The sequence below is a fragment of the Malaclemys terrapin genome, chromosome 3 (genome assembly GCF_027887155.1).
Source record: "Malaclemys terrapin pileata isolate rMalTer1 chromosome 3, rMalTer1.hap1, whole genome shotgun sequence".
Classification (NCBI taxonomy): domain Eukaryota; kingdom Metazoa; phylum Chordata; order Testudines; family Emydidae; genus Malaclemys; species Malaclemys terrapin.
In genome coordinates, this window is record NC_071507.1 from 64,926,637 (window position 1) to 64,945,613 (window position 18,977).

Sequence of the window (18,977 nt, forward strand, 5' to 3'; positions counted from 1 at the left end):
AATGAAGCTTCAAAAGGACTCATTTCCCAAAGCTTAGGAAAGTTATGAGAAAAATTTACCAATAAGAAAAATGTAGAGAGAAAAATGTAAATAAAATAGAGTACTTAAAGTGCAGATGGTCAAAAAGCCATGATTCCACAATCAAGAAAGAGGATAACTTTGCCTAAAAACCAACCCTGGTTCAGTAGCAAAGTGAAAGCACCAATTAGAAATAACAAAACAATGGAAAAAAGGGAAACTGATACCAAGTCAATATAAACTAGAAGTTATGAAATACAGAAAATTGATTATGGGAAACTAAAAACATTGGGGAAACTCCATGGACGGCAGTGCTAAGGACAATAAGGATATTAGCAACAAAAGAAGTTCTGGCAATTGTATAAGCCTAGATGGAGATGGTAAAATTATTGTTAATGATGCAAATAAAGCAGAAGTTGTCAATAATTATTTATGTTCCATATTTGGAAAGAAGCATGATATCCTTTTATCACATGAGGATGTGAATTACTTTCTAGTACATTAGCAACTGAGGAGGATGTTAAACAATGTCTGCAACGGATAAACATTTTTAAAATCAACAGACCCAGATAACTTGCACCCAAGAATTCTAAAAGAGCTGGCTGAAGAGATCTATGGCCTGCTGCTGTTTTGTTAATAAATCTTGGAGTACGGGGAAAATCCAGAAGACTAGGAGAATGGTAATATGGTGCCAATATGCAAAGCGGGCAAGCTGAGGTGAGCCAGATAACTATAGGTTGCAGCTTGACATCAATCCTGGGCAAAATAATGGAAAAGCTGATTCAATTAACTAAGAGTAAAGAGCTAGGGATTTAATTAATGCCAATCAACACAGTTTTATGAAAAATGGGTCTTGTCACACAAACCTGATTTCATTCTTTGATTAGAGTGCAGGTTTGGCTGGTAAATGTAATATACTTTGACTTAGTCCTGCACAACACTCTAAAACATGAACACTACACAGTATCAAAGAATACATTAAGTGTTAAAAACTGGCTAATCTCAAAAAGCAGATGTCAATGGGGAATCATCATCAAATTCTAGTGGGATTCTGCATGGGTCTGTACTACGCCCCAACACCATTCAACACGTATCAATGATCTGGAAGTATTATTAATAATATATGAAGATATACCTATCTCACAGAACTGGAAGGGACCTTGAAGGTCATCAAGTCCAGTCCCCTGCCTTCACTAGCAGGACCAAGTACTGCCCCTGACAGTTTTTTGTTTTTTTTTTTGCCCCAGATCCCTAAATGGCCCCCTCAAGGACTGAACTCACAACCCTGGGTTTAGCAGGCCAATGCTCAAACCACTGAGCTATCCCTTCCCCGATATATAATCATTGCTGATAAAATTTGCAGAGGACACAAAGATTGGTGGGATGGCAGATGAGAACTAGGCAGCCATACAGGGTGATCTTGATCACTTGGTAAACGAGGCCCACTCAAAAAAAAGCATTTATATTCAGCCAAATACAAGGTCAGACATCTAAAGCGGAAAAAAAAGGCAGACCACTCCTATAGAATGGGGCACTGCATCCTGGAGATCAATGACAAACTGAAACTCAACTCCCCGTGTGATGCTGTGGCAAAAAGGTCTAATTCAATTCTTGGATGCATAAATACAGGAGTAGCAAGTAGGAGTATGGAGAAAATTTTACCCTTGTATGCAGCACTGCTGAGACCAATAATGAAATACTGTGTGCTGTCCATACCCATAAAAAGAAGAAGTTGAAAAAATTGGGGATGCAGAAATCAGCCACAAAATTACTCGAGATTTGGAGAAAATGCGCGACAGTGAGAAATAAAGGGATCAACCAGTTTAGCTTATCAAAAAGAAGACTGAAGGTATGTCTACACTAGAAAGGTAAGTTGACCTAATATAGGTCGACTTACAGCATGTCCACACTACCCTCCTTGGGTCAGTGGTACACATCCTCACCAGAAGCGCTTCCACTGACCTAGGAGAGGCAGTGGGCTGGCAGCTCCCTGCTGGGAGCCTAGCTGCCCACAGGTTCCTGGCAGGCTTCCTGCCCCCTGCCAGGAGTGGGTGGGAAGCCACCCTGGGCTTCTCGCCCTGGCTCCCAGCTGGGAGCAGAAGCAGTGTCCAGCTGCCCAGCTCTCCCGGAGAGCAAGGGGCAGCTGGACAGCAATTTCTGTTGTGAAATTGACAAGACAACCACCAGCTGATGTAAGAAACACAGTGTCTACACAGACACTGGATCATCCTAACTACATTGACATAAGCCCTATGCCTCTTGTGGAAGTGGAGTTATTATGTCGGTGTAGTAGAGCACTTACATCGGCAGGAGCAATGCTGTAATGTAGATACTGACATAATTAGGTTGACGTAAGCTGCCTGACGTCGACCTCTGTAGCATAGACCAGGCCTGGGATTGGGATTTTATTACTGCACAAATACCTTCATGGGGAGAAAATATTTAATTGAGTGAAGAAAGAAAGGCATAACAAAAACTGATGGCTGGAAATAAGAAATTGGAAGCAAGATAGATTTTTAACAGTGAGGGTGATTAACCACTGGAACAAACTACAAAGGGAAGAAAGAGATGGATTCTCCATTTCGTTGAGTCTTCAAATCAAGACTGGATGCCTTTCTGGAACACATGCAGTGTTGTTGAAGCTGTGTCTGTCCCAGGATATTAGAGAGACAAGGTGGGTGACAGAATATCTTTTATTGGACCAACTTCTCTCACCAAGAGAAGTTGATCCAATAAAAGATATTACCTCACCCACCTTGTCTTTCTGGAACATATGCTTCAGTCAAACAAAGTTATTAGGTTTAAATACAAGGATAAGTGGGTGGAATTTAGTGGTCTGCGATACAAAAGAAGTCAGACTAGATGATCTAACAGTCCCTTCAGGCTTTAAAACTACGAATCTATGAAGAACAGAATTATCAATACACTGCGTGCACCTAAAACGTACATTCCAGTTTTAGAGAGATCACCTAAACTTAAAATGTGGAATAATTCTAGAACCCCAGGGGTGAATTTGAGAACATCCTCAATATACAACCCTTAAGATCCTTTATATGTTGTACTTTTGTAGTTCTGAAACTCAGTCAACATTCTACCACATTTAACATTTGTCATTTTATTATCGCGTTTATCACTTTTTGAAAAAATATCTTACCTTTGGTGCAAGCACACAGTCTGTCTGTGCCCGAGCAGTATATCACAGAGACAAACATATCTGGTTCCTCATTGCCCTCCTTTTTAGGTGGCTCCACTTTGGCCAGAATTTCAAAGTTCGAAAGATCTAAAATTTTTACAAATCCTCCCTGAGTAGTTATTACCAGGTGCCCAAGAGTAGAGATCTCAGATTTTTTCTCTCTCCCATTAGCATTCTTAGGAGTTAAATGTATTTCTTCTACAGGCTCCTCACACTCATCATCTCGATTATCCAGTATATCTGGTGGGAGCAAAATCAGTGAGGTAATTGTGTCCTGGGGGTCTTTGATATGCTGGATTTTTATTGGTTCCTCCTCTAGAGTCACTATTCTAGTGGCATAGTTCATTTTGTAAAGCACTAGATATCCACCACTAACATTTCTCTGCTCAGGTTGAATTATTAAAGGAGTTTGTACATCTGCTGGTGATTCGTGCTGGATCACACTGATATTTGTGCCATTCACAACAGCAAGACTCGACTCTAGTTCACCCTTTCTTCTGTTACATAGTGCCGAATTTAATTTATTTAAATTATTCAAGGCCTCTACTTGATTTATTGCACTCAGGGATTCAACAGGGCATGTCCGTAGTCCTACTAACAAATGAACTCCATCTGCACAAGGAGTGATTGAATCTACACAAAGGTTCTCCTCCTCTGCAAACTTAGGCAGTCGCAGGCACTGAACCAATGTTCCAGGCTTGGGAACCATGGAATTCCACTTATCAGAGTCTGGAGAAGTTAGATTGGCTGCTGCATCTGCAAACTGTTGAATATAAGTCACAGGTGGATCCTGCAACAGCAACTGTTCCTGACTGTCCAGCTCCATCTCAATGATCTGTGGAACTGTAAAACCATCATCGTGTAAACTTTTACTCATAATATTGTTCATCTGTGAAAAGATTTTTCCTGCTTTTTCATCAGACTCCTTAATGCTGTAAAGAAGCAATATTGGTAAAGTCCTCCTTACCAGAGGGGAATTCAGTTCTGAATTAGTGCAGGATTCATTGTCAGTTGATCCCTGCTCTGATACACTCTCACCTCGAGTCCTGCTTAAACCATCCAGTGATCTCTGAGAGTTACTACTAACAGGGGAGGTAGCAGGTGATTTGTATGTTAATAAGCCCCCAGCTAATAAACAAGGAAAGGGAATGTTGTGTTGTTCCAGATGCTTCTCCTTCATCTTTTCACTCTTACAGTTAGCTAGACAGGGATTTGCCCCAAGTTCTTCTAGATCCTTAACTGTGTCTTCAAGCACATTTGCAACAATTTCCCACTGAAGTTTCTCAGGCTGCTGAAGAATGCTCAGGGCTGTTACATCAAGGCTCACCTCCATGGTTTCTTTTTGTGATGTATGCCCTTTAGAACAAACAGTGCATTAGTAGATATATATATATAATTCACCACAACCTAAACAAGTATAGATTATAGACTAATTCTATTAACCAACCATTTAGTCATTTCTCTATGTACCGTCAAATATACAGAAGATACAAAAATGTGACATTTCCATACTTGGGAAAAGACCTAGAAACATTTATTCCCCAAAAGTTAACAACTGTCCTTTAAATAATTAAGAAAAATCAAATCAGAATGATAGAGGACAAGAAACTGAAGACTTTCCCATCAAGCCAAACTTACCTTCCTGAGCTGCTGTCCATACTGAACCTCATAAGCCACTCAAGTGGCTCTGCTGTACACACCCCAATACCCCCTCCAGCTACCTAGACAGCCCAGTATGACCCCCTCAGAAGGGCAGATTCAACTCCCACTCCTAGCTGATAAACCCATGCTACACTACCACCATATTTTACTGTTCACATCAGCTGACAAACCATCCAGCAAAACCACCCCCCCACCCAGTATTCCTAACTACCAATCGTAAGATATGAAAGAACCACCATCAATGCTGAAATATAACCTGGTCTAATTAAACTGGAACAATGCAAGGACAAAATTTTAAAAAAAGTGACTCTGAGAAGCTGCAGAACCTTTGCATTATTTAGTAAACATGAATGATTGCAAACAAAAGTCATAGGTTGATACCAGACCAGGAAGAAGAAGCTGAAACACAGCCGAAGGAAAATAAACCTAAAATAAATAAATAAAAAATTCTTCTTTTCTAGCATTTAAACTTGAAGATCCAGATTTCTACACCTCAAGTCTACTCCCTTGTTCTTATGCATTATGATATAGTTAATTACATGATCAGTTTTCCTGTAAGAACCCTATCTCATTCAGAGTGCAAACTGGAGAATGTAGAGCAAGTGAGGCAGTTCTATTCTCCCTCCCCACCCTGTCCTTTGACATTTCAGTGAGGATCCCAACCTTATTCACTTTGCACAGAAAATGAAGAGGTCTTGCAAAAAGCAGTTGTGATCATGTAATTAACTATCAGACTACATCTATACAAGCGAATAGAATTAAGATTTACGGGGCTGTCACTTCCTGACTTTCAAGTGTTTCCCTTCTAAAGCTTTAACAATTTTTATTTAACATAAAACTGATACTTTTTTGCAATATTTCTACTTCAACAGTACAAAAATAAACTGAAACTTTCCTTTGCCTCAGTTTGAGAGTTATTTTATTGATAGCCATGTAATCAATTTGTGTTGTTCAATAAAGATTTTATTAGATAGCAAAGTCAGATAAACAAAAAGGAATATGCAAGTCACATTTTTGGAAAGTTCAGTTTAACTACTGGCATTACCCTTAACTACAAAAATTCAGCTGCAGTAAGTTGATCATGGCATCCTTTTTGCTGCTCACCCTACTACTCTGTTTCAGACGGATACCATTCCCAGATATTACAATTATACATTTAGTGCACCTCTCAGTCTTAAAAGGTGGTCCCTCTAGAATGAAGCTGGGTTTACACTGAAGTTTTTTTAAGGACAGAGAAATTTAGCCTTCAGAGATGTGTATGAGGTACCTTTCACAAACACTGTTCTATCCAAAAACTCTTGGAAATTCAAGGTTGCTGTGGGAATCTCACTTCTGAATTTCCTGACTTTAGACTTTAAGTTTGCTCTTCACTCCTGTCCTACCTTATTATCAATTTACCAACACAACTGAAAACGTGTGTAGCTGTGAGTTTACTCTTGTCCCCTCTTCTCTACCTCCTTGCTTTGTCTATGGAACATCATGCAAAATGGCATGATATAAAGAAGTCAAAATCTGAAAGACATCAAAGTTGTTCGCTCACTGTATTTTCTTCTTTTCCAATAAAAACCGCTACAGAGAGTATTTTAAAAAAAGTATACTTTTACATCTCAATCTTCACTGAAGCAATACTACGGGCAGGGGGGGGGGGAGGAGAGGAGAGGAGAGGAGATGTCAACTACCATCAGTAGTCTATTTCAAATTCTTGTTGTCCTTGTCCAGCAACTGTTCATTTAACCAGTGATGTGTAAAAGTTATAATAAAATTAAATGAAAACTGATAATGCATACAAGCATTACAAGAATAAAAACAACAAACCCCGTACAGACTCCAGTAAAGCAAAAGAACATGAAGGTTTATACCTACTGGTGAGAAACAGCAAGAAACAAATCCAAGAACGTTTATAATTCAATATAGCTTTTGGGTCCTTAGTAATTTTGTCACTATGGAAAAAGATTTTCACAACTGAAAGTTACTGTACAACTGCTAAAGTTGACATTTCACATTTTTATTTTAAGTCTTCCACAGAACTCTATTTCCTCAGTTCCAGAAATGGGACAATCCAGACCCAAATTCAAGCTATCAATATTTTGCTTCCTTTTTTACTTTAGCTTAAAATTTTATGTGCCTTTTTGGTTATATGAGCTGTTCAGATACTGCATTAACACTTTTCAGACACTACTTTCATATACGACTGCACATCCTTCCCCAGTGATAATTTTTCCCTCCCCATTAACACATTTTGAGAAGAACTTGAATGCTGTTTTGAAATTTAACATCCTTCCAGTTTCATTTAACTGACAATTTCACTAGCTGAATGATAACTACTTCTTATTTTCAAATGCCTAGATGTAACTTCATTTAACTTTACATTACTTCACGGTCATAAACCCCAGTTGATTATGCTGTTCTAATGCTTTGTGCTATTTAAAATGCGAACACATTTGTATGCCACTATTACTTTTACTATTAGTTCTTTCCACAACAAAAGATTTGTAATGTGATTTTAACTCCTTGCCATGGAATTTTATGTAAGTGAAGTGTATTTTGCCATTTTCCCAAAGCTTTAGCTTGTCACAGACTAAAGTGTGTACATGTATATAGCTGTAAAGGTGATCCAACACTATATATTTTCATATATACAAGCAAGAAAGTAGAGTTCAAATTAACTTCATTGCCTAACCCACAAATCCTTAAATTCCTAACAGATTTTTGCATACAGTGTTCAAAAATATTATACCCACCTGTCACAGATTCTGATCTGGAATGCTCTTCACTGTCTGAATCCTCCAACAGGTCATCACTAAAAGCACAACACAGCTCAATGAGATTTTAAAACATGACAACTGCAACACTTGCAATCATGGATTATACACTTTGCATTTACTCAGCCTCTATACATCAAAGATTGTACAAACTTTAATTCTCACAATGTTATGAGATACAATAGGTTTTATGCCTATTTTAAAAACAGAAACTGGGACATGAGCAGGCTGACAAACTTGTCCAATGTCATGGGCCCAGCTAGAATTAGAATTCAGGGTTCCCAATTCCTGTTCTTATGCAATAACCAACAGATTACACTCCCTTCAGAGTAACAGAAGTCATTCAATAACATTTAGGTAGCGAAGTGTTCATACTACCTCCCCATTAACGAAGTATTATGCTGTACCATGTCCAGAGGGCAAAACTGGGATGCTTTTATTATCTGAATTCTCTTAGAGATCTTTCCCAATACTGATGGAGTGGCCTCTGAGGAGCCAGTCGTCCAAATATGGAAAGACTGCAATGCCCTACTGATGCAGGTGAGCCACTACTGCTGACAGGACCTTCATAAAGACCCTTGGAGCCATCGAGATTCCCAAAGAGAAGGACACTGTATTGGTAATGCTCTGAGCCTATAACAGACCACAGAAGACTCTTGAGGGGGGGGGGGGATGAACAATGACATGAAAGCAGGCATCTTGGAAGTCGAGGACAATAAGCGGTGCCTGCGGATGCTCGAGGTAAACAAACCGTCTCGGCCTGCCAGCAGCTTATCCTGATGGGCCGGGAGCCAAAGTTTGCCAACCCCTGAATTACAGGGTCGGCTTATGAATGGGTCATAAAAATTAGCCATTTTTCCTTAATGCTGGGGGGGGGGGGGGGGTGAGTGTCAGCTTATAAACAAACTGGCTTATGATCGAGTATATATGGTAATTTCCTTCTTTGACAGGGTTAGTAGCCTAGCGGATAGTGGGGAAGCTGTAGACATGATACCTTAAAATTAGTAAGATTTTTGACAGTGCCAACATGACATTCTCACAAGCAAACTAGAGGAATATGGTCTAGATGAAACTACTATAAAGTGAGTGTGTAACTGGTTGAAAGACCATACTCAAAAGAGTAGTTATCAATAGTTTGCTGTCAAACTGGGGGGAACATATCTAGTGGGGCCCTGCAGGGGACTGTACATACTCTGTATTTTCATTTACGATTCGGATAAAGGAGCGGAGAGTGCTTATAAAATTTGCAGATGACACCAAACTGGAAGGGGTTGTTAGCACTTTGGAAGACAGGATTAGAATACAAAATGACAATCCTGACAAACTGGAGAACTGGTTTGAAATTAACAAGATGAAATTCAATAAAGACAAGTGAAAAGTATTATACTTAGGAAGGAAAAAATCAAATGCACAACTACAAAATGGGGAGTAACTGGAGAGGCAGAAGCACTGAAGAAAAGAAACTGGGTGTTATAATGGATCACATATGAGTGACTTATATTCAATGTACTGCAGTTGCCAAAAAAGCTACTATCATTTTGGGGTATATTAACGGGAGCGTTGTATTTAAGACATAGGAGGTAACGGTCCTGCTCTACTCAGTACTGGTGAGACTTCAGATGGGAACCAATTCTGAGCACAACACTTCAGGAAAGTGGTGGATAAACGGGAGAGAGTCCAGAAGAGAGAAACAAAAATGATAAAAGGTTTAGAAAATCTGACCTCCGAGAAAAGGTTAAAAACTGGTCATGTTTAGTATTGAGGGTAAAAAAGCCTGAAGGGGGGTGGGGGGGGGAACCTAACAACAGTCATTCAATACATTAAAGGGCTGTTAAATTGTTCTCCATATCCACTTAATATAGGACAAGTAGTGGTGGGCATAATCTGCAGCAAGGGAGATTTCGGTTAGATAAGAGGAAAAACCTTGTAACTATAAGGATAATTAAGCACTAGAATAGGCTTCCAAAGGAGGTTCTCCATCATTGGAGGTTAAGAATAGGTTAGATAAACACCTGTCAAAGATGGTCTGGGTATACTTGGCCCTGACTTAGCATAGGGGAATGGATTAGATGACCTCTTGAGGTCCCTTCCAGCCCTGCACTTCTATGATTCTTCAAGGCACCGGAGACAGCTGGAGTGCCCATTGCTACAGAGAAGAGACCTGTGGCAAGTCTGGCAGGGTTTGAACCCGAGGACTTAGGCAGAATGGGGAAAGCCATAGACTACAAAAGTTGAAGAGTTAAATTCAGTGGGGGGCTCCCTCCATGCACAAAATGAACTTAAAACACACAAAACACACAAACTAAATAGAGTAAATAAAGCTAAAAAGTAAGAAAGGTGGGAAAATAGATAGGAAGCAGTGGACACTGCAGGTGCTCCATGTCAAGCCTCAGGTAGTAGAGAAGGAACTTAAGCAGTGGCAGGTCTGTGCCTCGCTACTACCCACACGTGGGAGCACACAGTGCTGCACTGGGCAGGCAGAGACACGGTTTATAATCGGCTGTCAAGGGTGCATAAGCACACACACATCCTACGTGGAACACCAATAGGGATGTATACTTGAAGATGAATTTCAGTTAAAAAGAAAAATAAATTTCTGCTTCCATGCAGACTGGCTATTGCTTTCTGGATCTCCTGAAGTTCAGTGAAAATGTTTAGAAAGGTGACAGAAAATTCCATCACATCACCCTTCAACACTCACTTCCCCAGGAGCTTTCCATCAATGATTGTTTTATGGGCACGAGAGAAAGAAAGTCTACATTATTTTATGATGCTTGGATATAGTGATAAGATCTCACAGAATACAGAGCTGTATTTGTTGTGAATATATGCAAGGGTTTTTTTTTTTGGCAACTGCCATCCTTTCCTTTGCTTGATATCATCTCTTCAGTCTGCATCAAGTCATAGCTAACAAATTGAAATGCCTCAGGACAGGCCTTGCAAACATATATGATTCTATAAACACACATTTAATAACCAAGATAAGTAGTAAGGAAAGAATTACAGTTCTTAGTACTTCCATAGTAATTTGTACTTTAAAAGCGCTGTACATACAACAGATTAATAAGACATGGAAAAAACAAGGTCTGGCAGCTCTTAAATAATTTTACTTGATTTCAAAGCATAACGATTAGAAACTACACTTTCCAAAAGCTTTAGAATACTTGCATTTAACTACTATCCCATATGATTAAAATGAAGATCTATTCTTGAAACTTAAGTTCCCCCACATTACTTCTAGCTTCGTGCATCACAATATTTCAAGCAAACTCTGATAATGTATCTCTTCTACCTGCAAGGTAAAAACTGCACACATTAAGACAGGTGAGGAAAGTATTTTAAAATATAACTGGGGTAAAATATAAGCTTTGACAGAAAAACAATCATTCACCAGACGGGACTTCAGTGACATTTTTACATCACATGGTAGTACATAAGCATCACCACTCCACATTCCACTCCCATTTCCATGAATAAGCAAATGATGAATCAATTACTTCCGCTTTCTAACTAAGTGTGAATAAGTTTAATGGCATTTCTAATCCATTATCCAAGACAGAAAATTTTAAAGATATTTTTAAATTTGGAAGGTTAGCATACCTGTCTCCTTCCAATTTTGGTATATCTGAGCAGCTAGAGGAATCTTCTAGCCATGCTAATGTTGGTCTCCTTGAGTCAACCCCTGAGCTCTGTTCTCCTGACAACACAAGCTGTTGAACAATTGCTGGATCATATGCATTGATCTCAAACTTTAAGTGAACCTAAACAAATAAAAATGTAGAGGTGTACATTGATTTAAATCTGACAAAACAATTATTACCTACTGAATTCTTAAATAAGATGTACCTTCATAAGTTTGGAAACATCCCATATGCAGATCTTTCCTCGTTTTGTTGCTGCAGCTAGAAAGTGAGGGCAACTTCCCGATCCAAAGCAGGCTATCCTGTCAGTGCCATCTGTACAGGGAAACTGTGCTGGACTTGTTGCGAGTGTGACTGAGAGGGGTACATTCTGTGTGTGCTCACCTTTGACAAATGGGCAGTTTGGGGAATGTCTTTCATGTTCAGACCTTTGTGCATTAAAAAAATAAAATATCAAAACATTGGCTTCTCATAGCAGCAAGTTTGCATTAGAATACAAACTACTAACTATTAAGATCAATTTCCATGTTTGTGAAGACACTATATACATAATGTACAAGTAATATCTCAATCTGTAATAGAGTTGAATCATATAAGAATGAAATTGTTTTAACTGGAGCATAAGAATACGGTTATTGATCCTTAGTTTGTGGTTATTTCTCAATAACCATATTGTATGAAACGCTTAAAGGATTCCGTGTATCAAACTGCAGGGGGATTTGCATACACTATTAAGAGAAATAACCATGAAGTTATCATGACAACTGCTGGGCTCTGACTGGATACTAATGTCAAAAGAGCAAGCGGTAAGATGCTATAACAAGAGAAAATTTAACTCATACATACAGTATCATTGCTTGTAATACCAGATTTCATCCTTATGTAGCTTTAGTAAGTTAAGTACTGTGTTCAGTTCTACATTTCTCTCTACAGAAAGGGACACTGAGAAGTGTAGAGTCTTAACCAATAAAAATAAAAAAAGCTAGTAAGACAAGTGTGAAAGATTTCTGAATTAAATTTGTGCAGTAGGTGGAGACACTGAAAAGAATCATAATTCTTTACTAATACCTGACGGATAGTACCACAGAAGAGAAAATCATCAAGTGTAGTAAAAGGGGCAAAGAAGTAGTAAAGGGCTAAAATTTAAAAAAAAAAAAAAAAAAAAATCAAGCTAGCCAGAATGTAATTTAGGGAATGTGACAATTTAAGATACATATTTAAGACAAAGTTAGATCAGGCACCTAGAAACAGGTAAAGAAATGCACTCATGCATACATTTAACAAGTCATTTGAAAACTAGTGATCCCTTTATTTAAAGGCGGTAAGATCCAAATATTCAAACCCGTTTGCCTTATCACACTTTATATCAGTAACCATCAACTGTCACACCTGACACAGAATCCTGAAATAAGTATTTACAGGTGAAGAAATTTTAGGTAAACCTGAGTGTCAGAAGAAAGACCATTAAATTTTAAAGGTATTCCAAATGAAAGAGAAAAACCAAGAGCTTTCACCAAGCACAGTTTCATTCTTTTCCTGTATTATAGGTAGTGCAATAAAGTGTTACTTAAAATGGCAGGACAGTTTGCATTTAAAACTGGTATTTTTTGGAAATCCATTGCTTCAAAACTTTCTAAATACAAATGCATAAGAACAACTCAGGCACGGTATGTCTACCACAGTGCTCCACTTAATTTTTTTATCTAATATTTTGCTTTCTGTATGATATGAAAATATAAGTCTCACATTCCACACTTAGACTCACCAAGGTTCATCTGTAGGCTCCCAGCACACCAAACACACACTGCAGGTAAAACACATGGCTCTGTCATCTCCTGAAGAAGCAGGCTATAAAAAGATGAGAGGGAAGTAGTTTTGCATTAATGTCAACATATCAGTTTGAAAAGAAACAATTTAACCAGTTATTTGATTCTTTTTGTATATACTGTAAACTTTACTTCTGACAGGAAGATTTAAGCATTACATCCATATCCCGCACAAAAGTTTAGATAGCAAGAGGCAGTATTTTAAATTGAAAAAGTACAACACTATGCTACTAGGTAAAAGAGACTGAGCACTGCAAAACTTCTCTGCCCAAGCCATTGGAGATAAAGGAATCTCAGAGATGATACTAGATCTCAAACAAGAAAGAAGAGTAATTACTTTAAGTAATTTTTGTTGAAAAAAGTCACACAGCTATATGATATAAGACAGCTGATAAATAATGCTGAGATTGTGTTAACATATCTGCAAATTTTTTAAATAAAACCTAAAAGACTGGGGAATGTTAAATTATCTGCTTAATCTGTTAGACTGCAAGTATTCTATTCCATTTTGTGTCTCATACAAGAACTTAATCTCCTTATTTAGCATTTTTCCCTTTGTTCCCCAAGTCATTAAAGTACAGTATATCTAGAAAACATTTAAATGCAACTCCATGATATTTCTCATGATACTGCATTTGTTCTTAGGGACACTTGGTTGAAAATTGCTAGCAAGCATGTACGGTCTAACAGTAAAGCGGTTTTTTTAGGCTGCCTTGCAAAAAAAGACTTACCTTTTAAGTGCATTTAAAAGGCTTAGTAGTTGGCAAATAATGCTGATTTCAGTGGATGTAAGCTAGCCTTACAATAAACTAAAAGATCTACTGTACCACATATGGATTTACATAGTGAAGGCTATCTGTAAGAAAGTGCTAGAAACTTAAGGGAGTTAATGAAAAGCATGGGGAAACAACATAAAAAAAAGCGATTATATTTAACCAATTAATCAACTAGACCTAGATGTGTTTTGAATCTACACCACATTAAGGAAAATTTAAAATGTTAGTCCCACTAAATCAATGTAATTTAGTGAACAAGGAATTCACATCACACACTTTTTGCTTTTTCTGCCTTATGTAAGCTCTCTTCATAAAGGAGAAAGCCTTCAGTTACACAGAAATTGTTCAGTAATCTAGCGATAGGAAAATAAATTAATGTAATATACATGATTAACAGAATTTGAGTAATTATTTTTTGCCAGAAATATAAATTTAAAAGAGTGCTACATATATGGGAACTCAGATCATTATCTTCCACTGACCATAGTGAAAAAAGAACTGGACCTTGGAACAATTCTGGGGACAGCCTCCATGCACTGAAAGCACGAGACACCTCCTAGCTAGAAAGTGCTCAATTACTTCAAAATTCTTGAACTAAGAGTTTCTACCTGATGGTGTGCTACGAACCGATCCAAGCATAGGAACCCATTGAGAAGTTTATCTTTGAAGAGCATTCATACTTTTCCCTGCATCTCTTTTATTGTAAAATATGGCAATAATGTATTTATATCCAAAACGCATCATCTTTTTACCTGATGATAGAACCCAGCTTGAGCCATGGGATCCGGCTGCGCCCACCTATACCCTACATGAGGCCATGAGGTGAATGTCTCTCGTCTGTTAGCCTCACTATACATCAAGGACCTATAAAAGAGACATTTTATGTTATCCAAAGTGTCATTTAGAACAATATTAAATGACTGCAGGCTGTACAAACATCTAAGAAAGCAAATGCCATCAGTAAACAGATAAAATTAAAATCAAACTAAATTAGCCATTTTTACAACTATCAGGAAAGCTATGGGAAAGGATGATTTATCAACACTTGGATTTCAGAATATTTCTTCAAACAAATTAAATAAGAGGCAATACATACGTGATCAATTTCAAATGCAGGAATAAAGTTTGAATGTACTGTAATCCACTATGCACTCTTCAGCCAGATGGAAAAGAATAAGCATTAAACACTACCAAAATTATTCTCCCTGTCTGATATTCAAAACCTAGCTAACCCCTAAAAATGAGGTATACAACTATCTGAAAATCCCACTGAATCATCTTTGCTACCAAAACCAGCCCAGGATGCCAGGGATGGAGATACATACTTTGCAGTATCCAAAAGGTCATTATTTTAGTTCAAACTTAACTGAAGTTATGCCAAGTCCATGTAAGAAAATATGCTACATCATAAATACATTGTATGCTACAAATACTAAAACAAAACTAAAAATTCTCAATTATGCAGCTGAGATTACATAAACCTTTATTCATGCTAAAGAAATGAAGCCTGTATCTTTTCTAGTTTCCACCACTGTTTATCTTTTCAGTATGTTCCACACATGGGTCTTAGAGGATTGAGTACTGTATAATACAGTGGTCCTAAATTTTTGGGACCACTCACTAAGTGACCCAATGTCATCCCATAGTGCATCATACCCCAGACACTTTTGCAGGTGAAAAGAATTGTACTATGATGGGAGCTGGTGCTGTTGGAGGACTGCCCCCACCTCATCACCTCTCATTCTTTAGAGTTTCAGATGAGAAAACATAGCACTCCTGAACAAAGTTTCAGCTCCCCACTGCCTCTCCCCTGACAGAGTCTATTCTGCTGCCAGAGCCTCACACTGCAGCAGAGAAAGGCACTGGCGGTGGGATACTATATTGCTAACAATAGCAATGTAGATGTGGGAGGCACTGCCTGGGCATGTAGTGAACCTGTGTAAGGTATATATCCTGGGGGCTCAGGCATGTAGGGCAATCTACTCTACTCACCTAAGCAGTGCCTCGCTGTCTACACTGCTATTTATCCCCATGCTAACTGGGTGTGCAGTGTCGTTACTATAAATGTAGATGTACCCTTTTGCTTAACATGCTTGAAACAAGAAATTATGAAACTGGGAATTCAAGATGGTTTTAGTCTCATCTCCAAAATCAGTCCAAGGAGTTTTCTGCTGCCAAGTGAAGACACTATAAATAGCTCTTCATTTGTGAAACTGTAGTATAAAAACAGTGTTGCAGTATTGTTGTGCATAAGAATTAAGTTTGGTGATCTATACTAGGTATATGAGCGAATGTATGTGCTATGATGTCTACCACAACAAACGTAAACAACTCTCATAACACTCTGACAGCCACTACATCAATTTGTAGTCATATCAACTCAAGCTGTGAACTTGGGAAATCCAACAATACAAGCAGGACCTGGAGAAGTTAAACCTTGCAGAGAAGATTAAGGAAAAATATAGATGCTGAAGGAAGTGGTTTTGACACTTCTCTCCAAATAAATCTCAATACAGAAACATGCCAAAAGTTATTAAGCAACAGCCTAAAAAAATACAACTATAGCAACCTAACTGGCAAGCAGGTATCAGTTATTATCTTAACCCTAATGAGGCATTGCTGGAATCAGAAAAAGCTCAAGCGATAGCCAGGCAAGTAAAGTTTTCTCCATTTGCTGCTGAAAAGGAAGTGCTGGGAAGGCTTGAAAGGAAGCATTTATACTCTGCAGGGGATGGCACACAAATTTAAGAGCTAGGGGAATTCAACCAGTATTCCACTAAGGAAGTAACACCCAGGAGAGATAAATCCACAGAGATAGTATCTTTGGAGAAGCAGTAGTTTTATTTAATAATGCCAAAATTTGTAAAAAATCATTTACACTAAACCTTTACACATTAACCAGTTTCTGCAGTCCCCAGTTTCTTTTCTCGCAGATGGATAAATCCAATTTCTCCTAATTGAAGAAATCAGAATCTACTTTGATCCAGACAAAAGGTAAAATTCACCATTAATATTTTTTAATATACCTGTCCACAGATCGACCAGGTCCCACGCCAAGTTCTGGTCGCGCACTGGGTAAGAGGTAAGATAACCTATCCATCACAGAGGAGGCTACAGGTAAGGCAGCAATATTTTGATTTATCTTCTTAAGTTCATTTACAATGGCACTGGCGACAGACTTCAATACATGATGAGGAAGATGGAACGTAACTGTTGCCCACTGAATTAAGAAAAAATGTCCAATTTGATATCGGAAAGTTATTACAAGAAATTACAATACAAATATTTCACCTGGAAATCAAACAAGAATCAAGAAATACTAATGCCTAGTCTTGTGTTTAATAAGTGTGTCATTGATACTAGCATCAGAATGCTAATACAACACAAAAACCCAAAAATATTTGTTCAATTTTTTAAAACTGCTCATGAAAAATGAGTGCATTTATTAGTTTGTATCAGAGGGGTAGCTGTGTTAGTCTGGATCTGTAAAAGCAGCAAAGAGTCCTGTGGCACCTTATAGACTAACAGACATATTGGAGCATGAGCTTTCATGGGTGAATACTCATGCTCCAATACATCTGTTAGTCTATAAAGGTGCCACAGGACTCTCTGCTGCTTTTATTAGTTTGTAATCTCATTTGCTTATACCACTCAATACTGCACATGGCAGCCAAACTCAGCAATGTGAGCTCTAAAAATGCCTCAAATAAGATTTTTTTTTGGTGAATTATAATAAAAAAATAGTTGAGTTATTTGAGTTATAAAAGCAGGAAAAACATGAGACCTTAAAACTTAATATGCTTTTTTATATCCCAATTTAGTTCTCAGTCAGAAGTGTCTTTAATGTCTGAAGAAATGTATTTTACAAATAAAAGTCCTGAATTCACACAGTAGAGTTTTTGCGGGGATTTTTAAACCACCACTTGTTTGCAAGTCTTTGGAGGTCAAGTTTGATGCCTACTCAGAAAATAGTATAGAAATAGAGATCTGATATTTAACTTTTAAAGAAAAAAGTTTATAAAACATTTAAAGAGGCAGATCATCATTTATTCAAATCTTCAGCTTTCAATACAGTATTAGATTTTGTAGAGAAATCAGGAAGTTTGTTAGAGGACTAAACATGTGTCCACTTAAGTGTAAATTGGTATGCCTACTGCTAAAGTAATTGCAAAACAATATGGTTTCTGGTATGATACAGAATATAGAATTTCAGCAAAGGTAACTAACAGGTACACTGAGTTTCCATAAATTCAAAGATTACTCAAAATGCATCAATTTTAGGAGAATCCAACGGTTCCTGTGGACACTTCACTTTTAAATGTACTCTTGTGCTACTTTACCTAGTTGCTGTGTGCTCCACATACTTGCAATCAAGTGCAAATTAACCAATCAGGGTCTTTTTACTATGTTATTAAACAATAAACTTATCAACTTGCACTGAAGTATTAACTTATTTTCTGAGAGGATGGATTTTATACACACACTCTAAATATTTACCCTGTCATACTATTTTAATGTGAATATATAGTACTATAGCCAGCTATTACTGTGGCTCTTTTGGGTAATGTTGATTGCTAATTTGGCTCCTCAACCACTGAGGTCTGAGTATCACTGCAATAGAACATTTCATACTGAAGCAATAGCCCCACCAGTCAATTCCTGAGAACAGCATGTTAATGGCCACAAATCCCCTGGATTAAGACTGAAACACTACAGACCAGCCCCTTGTCGAAACAACTTGGGCAAAAGCATTTAAATTACATTTTAAAAGTTGAAAAGAAGCGTTGCATCGCTTTACCCATTCTGTTATTTGTATGTTCTGTATTTTGACTGTAAACTTTGGGGTCTTTCTTACTGCTTGTAAAGAGCCTAACCTATGGATACTACATAAATATTTATTTTATATTGATGTGAAGAGTTGGGCAAAGATTTTAAAATTGGTTAACTGCTTTCAATTACATTTTGTTGTTGTCGCTAAGGAATTGGAAGGCTTTTTTCTTTTAGGCCAAATCCTGTTACACTGTAGACAAGGAAGTTTACAATTCAAACTCATGTCTCAGAGGAACAGAAAGAATGCATTTTATACTTGTTAGGAAAGG

General features: G+C 37.8%; 1 protein-coding gene across 1 annotated transcript in view; it reads right to left on the minus strand.

Moving 5' to 3' along the window:
• BIRC6 (baculoviral IAP repeat containing 6) overlaps positions 1-18,977 on the minus strand; it is a 310,956-nt gene that overhangs the window by 271,752 nt on the left and 20,227 nt on the right. The window contains 7 exon segments of the mRNA XM_054021501.1: positions 3,173-4,567; positions 7,615-7,673; positions 11,236-11,396; positions 11,482-11,704; positions 13,042-13,124; positions 14,631-14,742; positions 16,905-17,098. Of these exon segments, the coding sequence (XP_053877476.1) occupies positions 3,173-4,567; positions 7,615-7,673; positions 11,236-11,396; positions 11,482-11,704; positions 13,042-13,124; positions 14,631-14,742; positions 16,905-17,098 (2,227 nt within the window).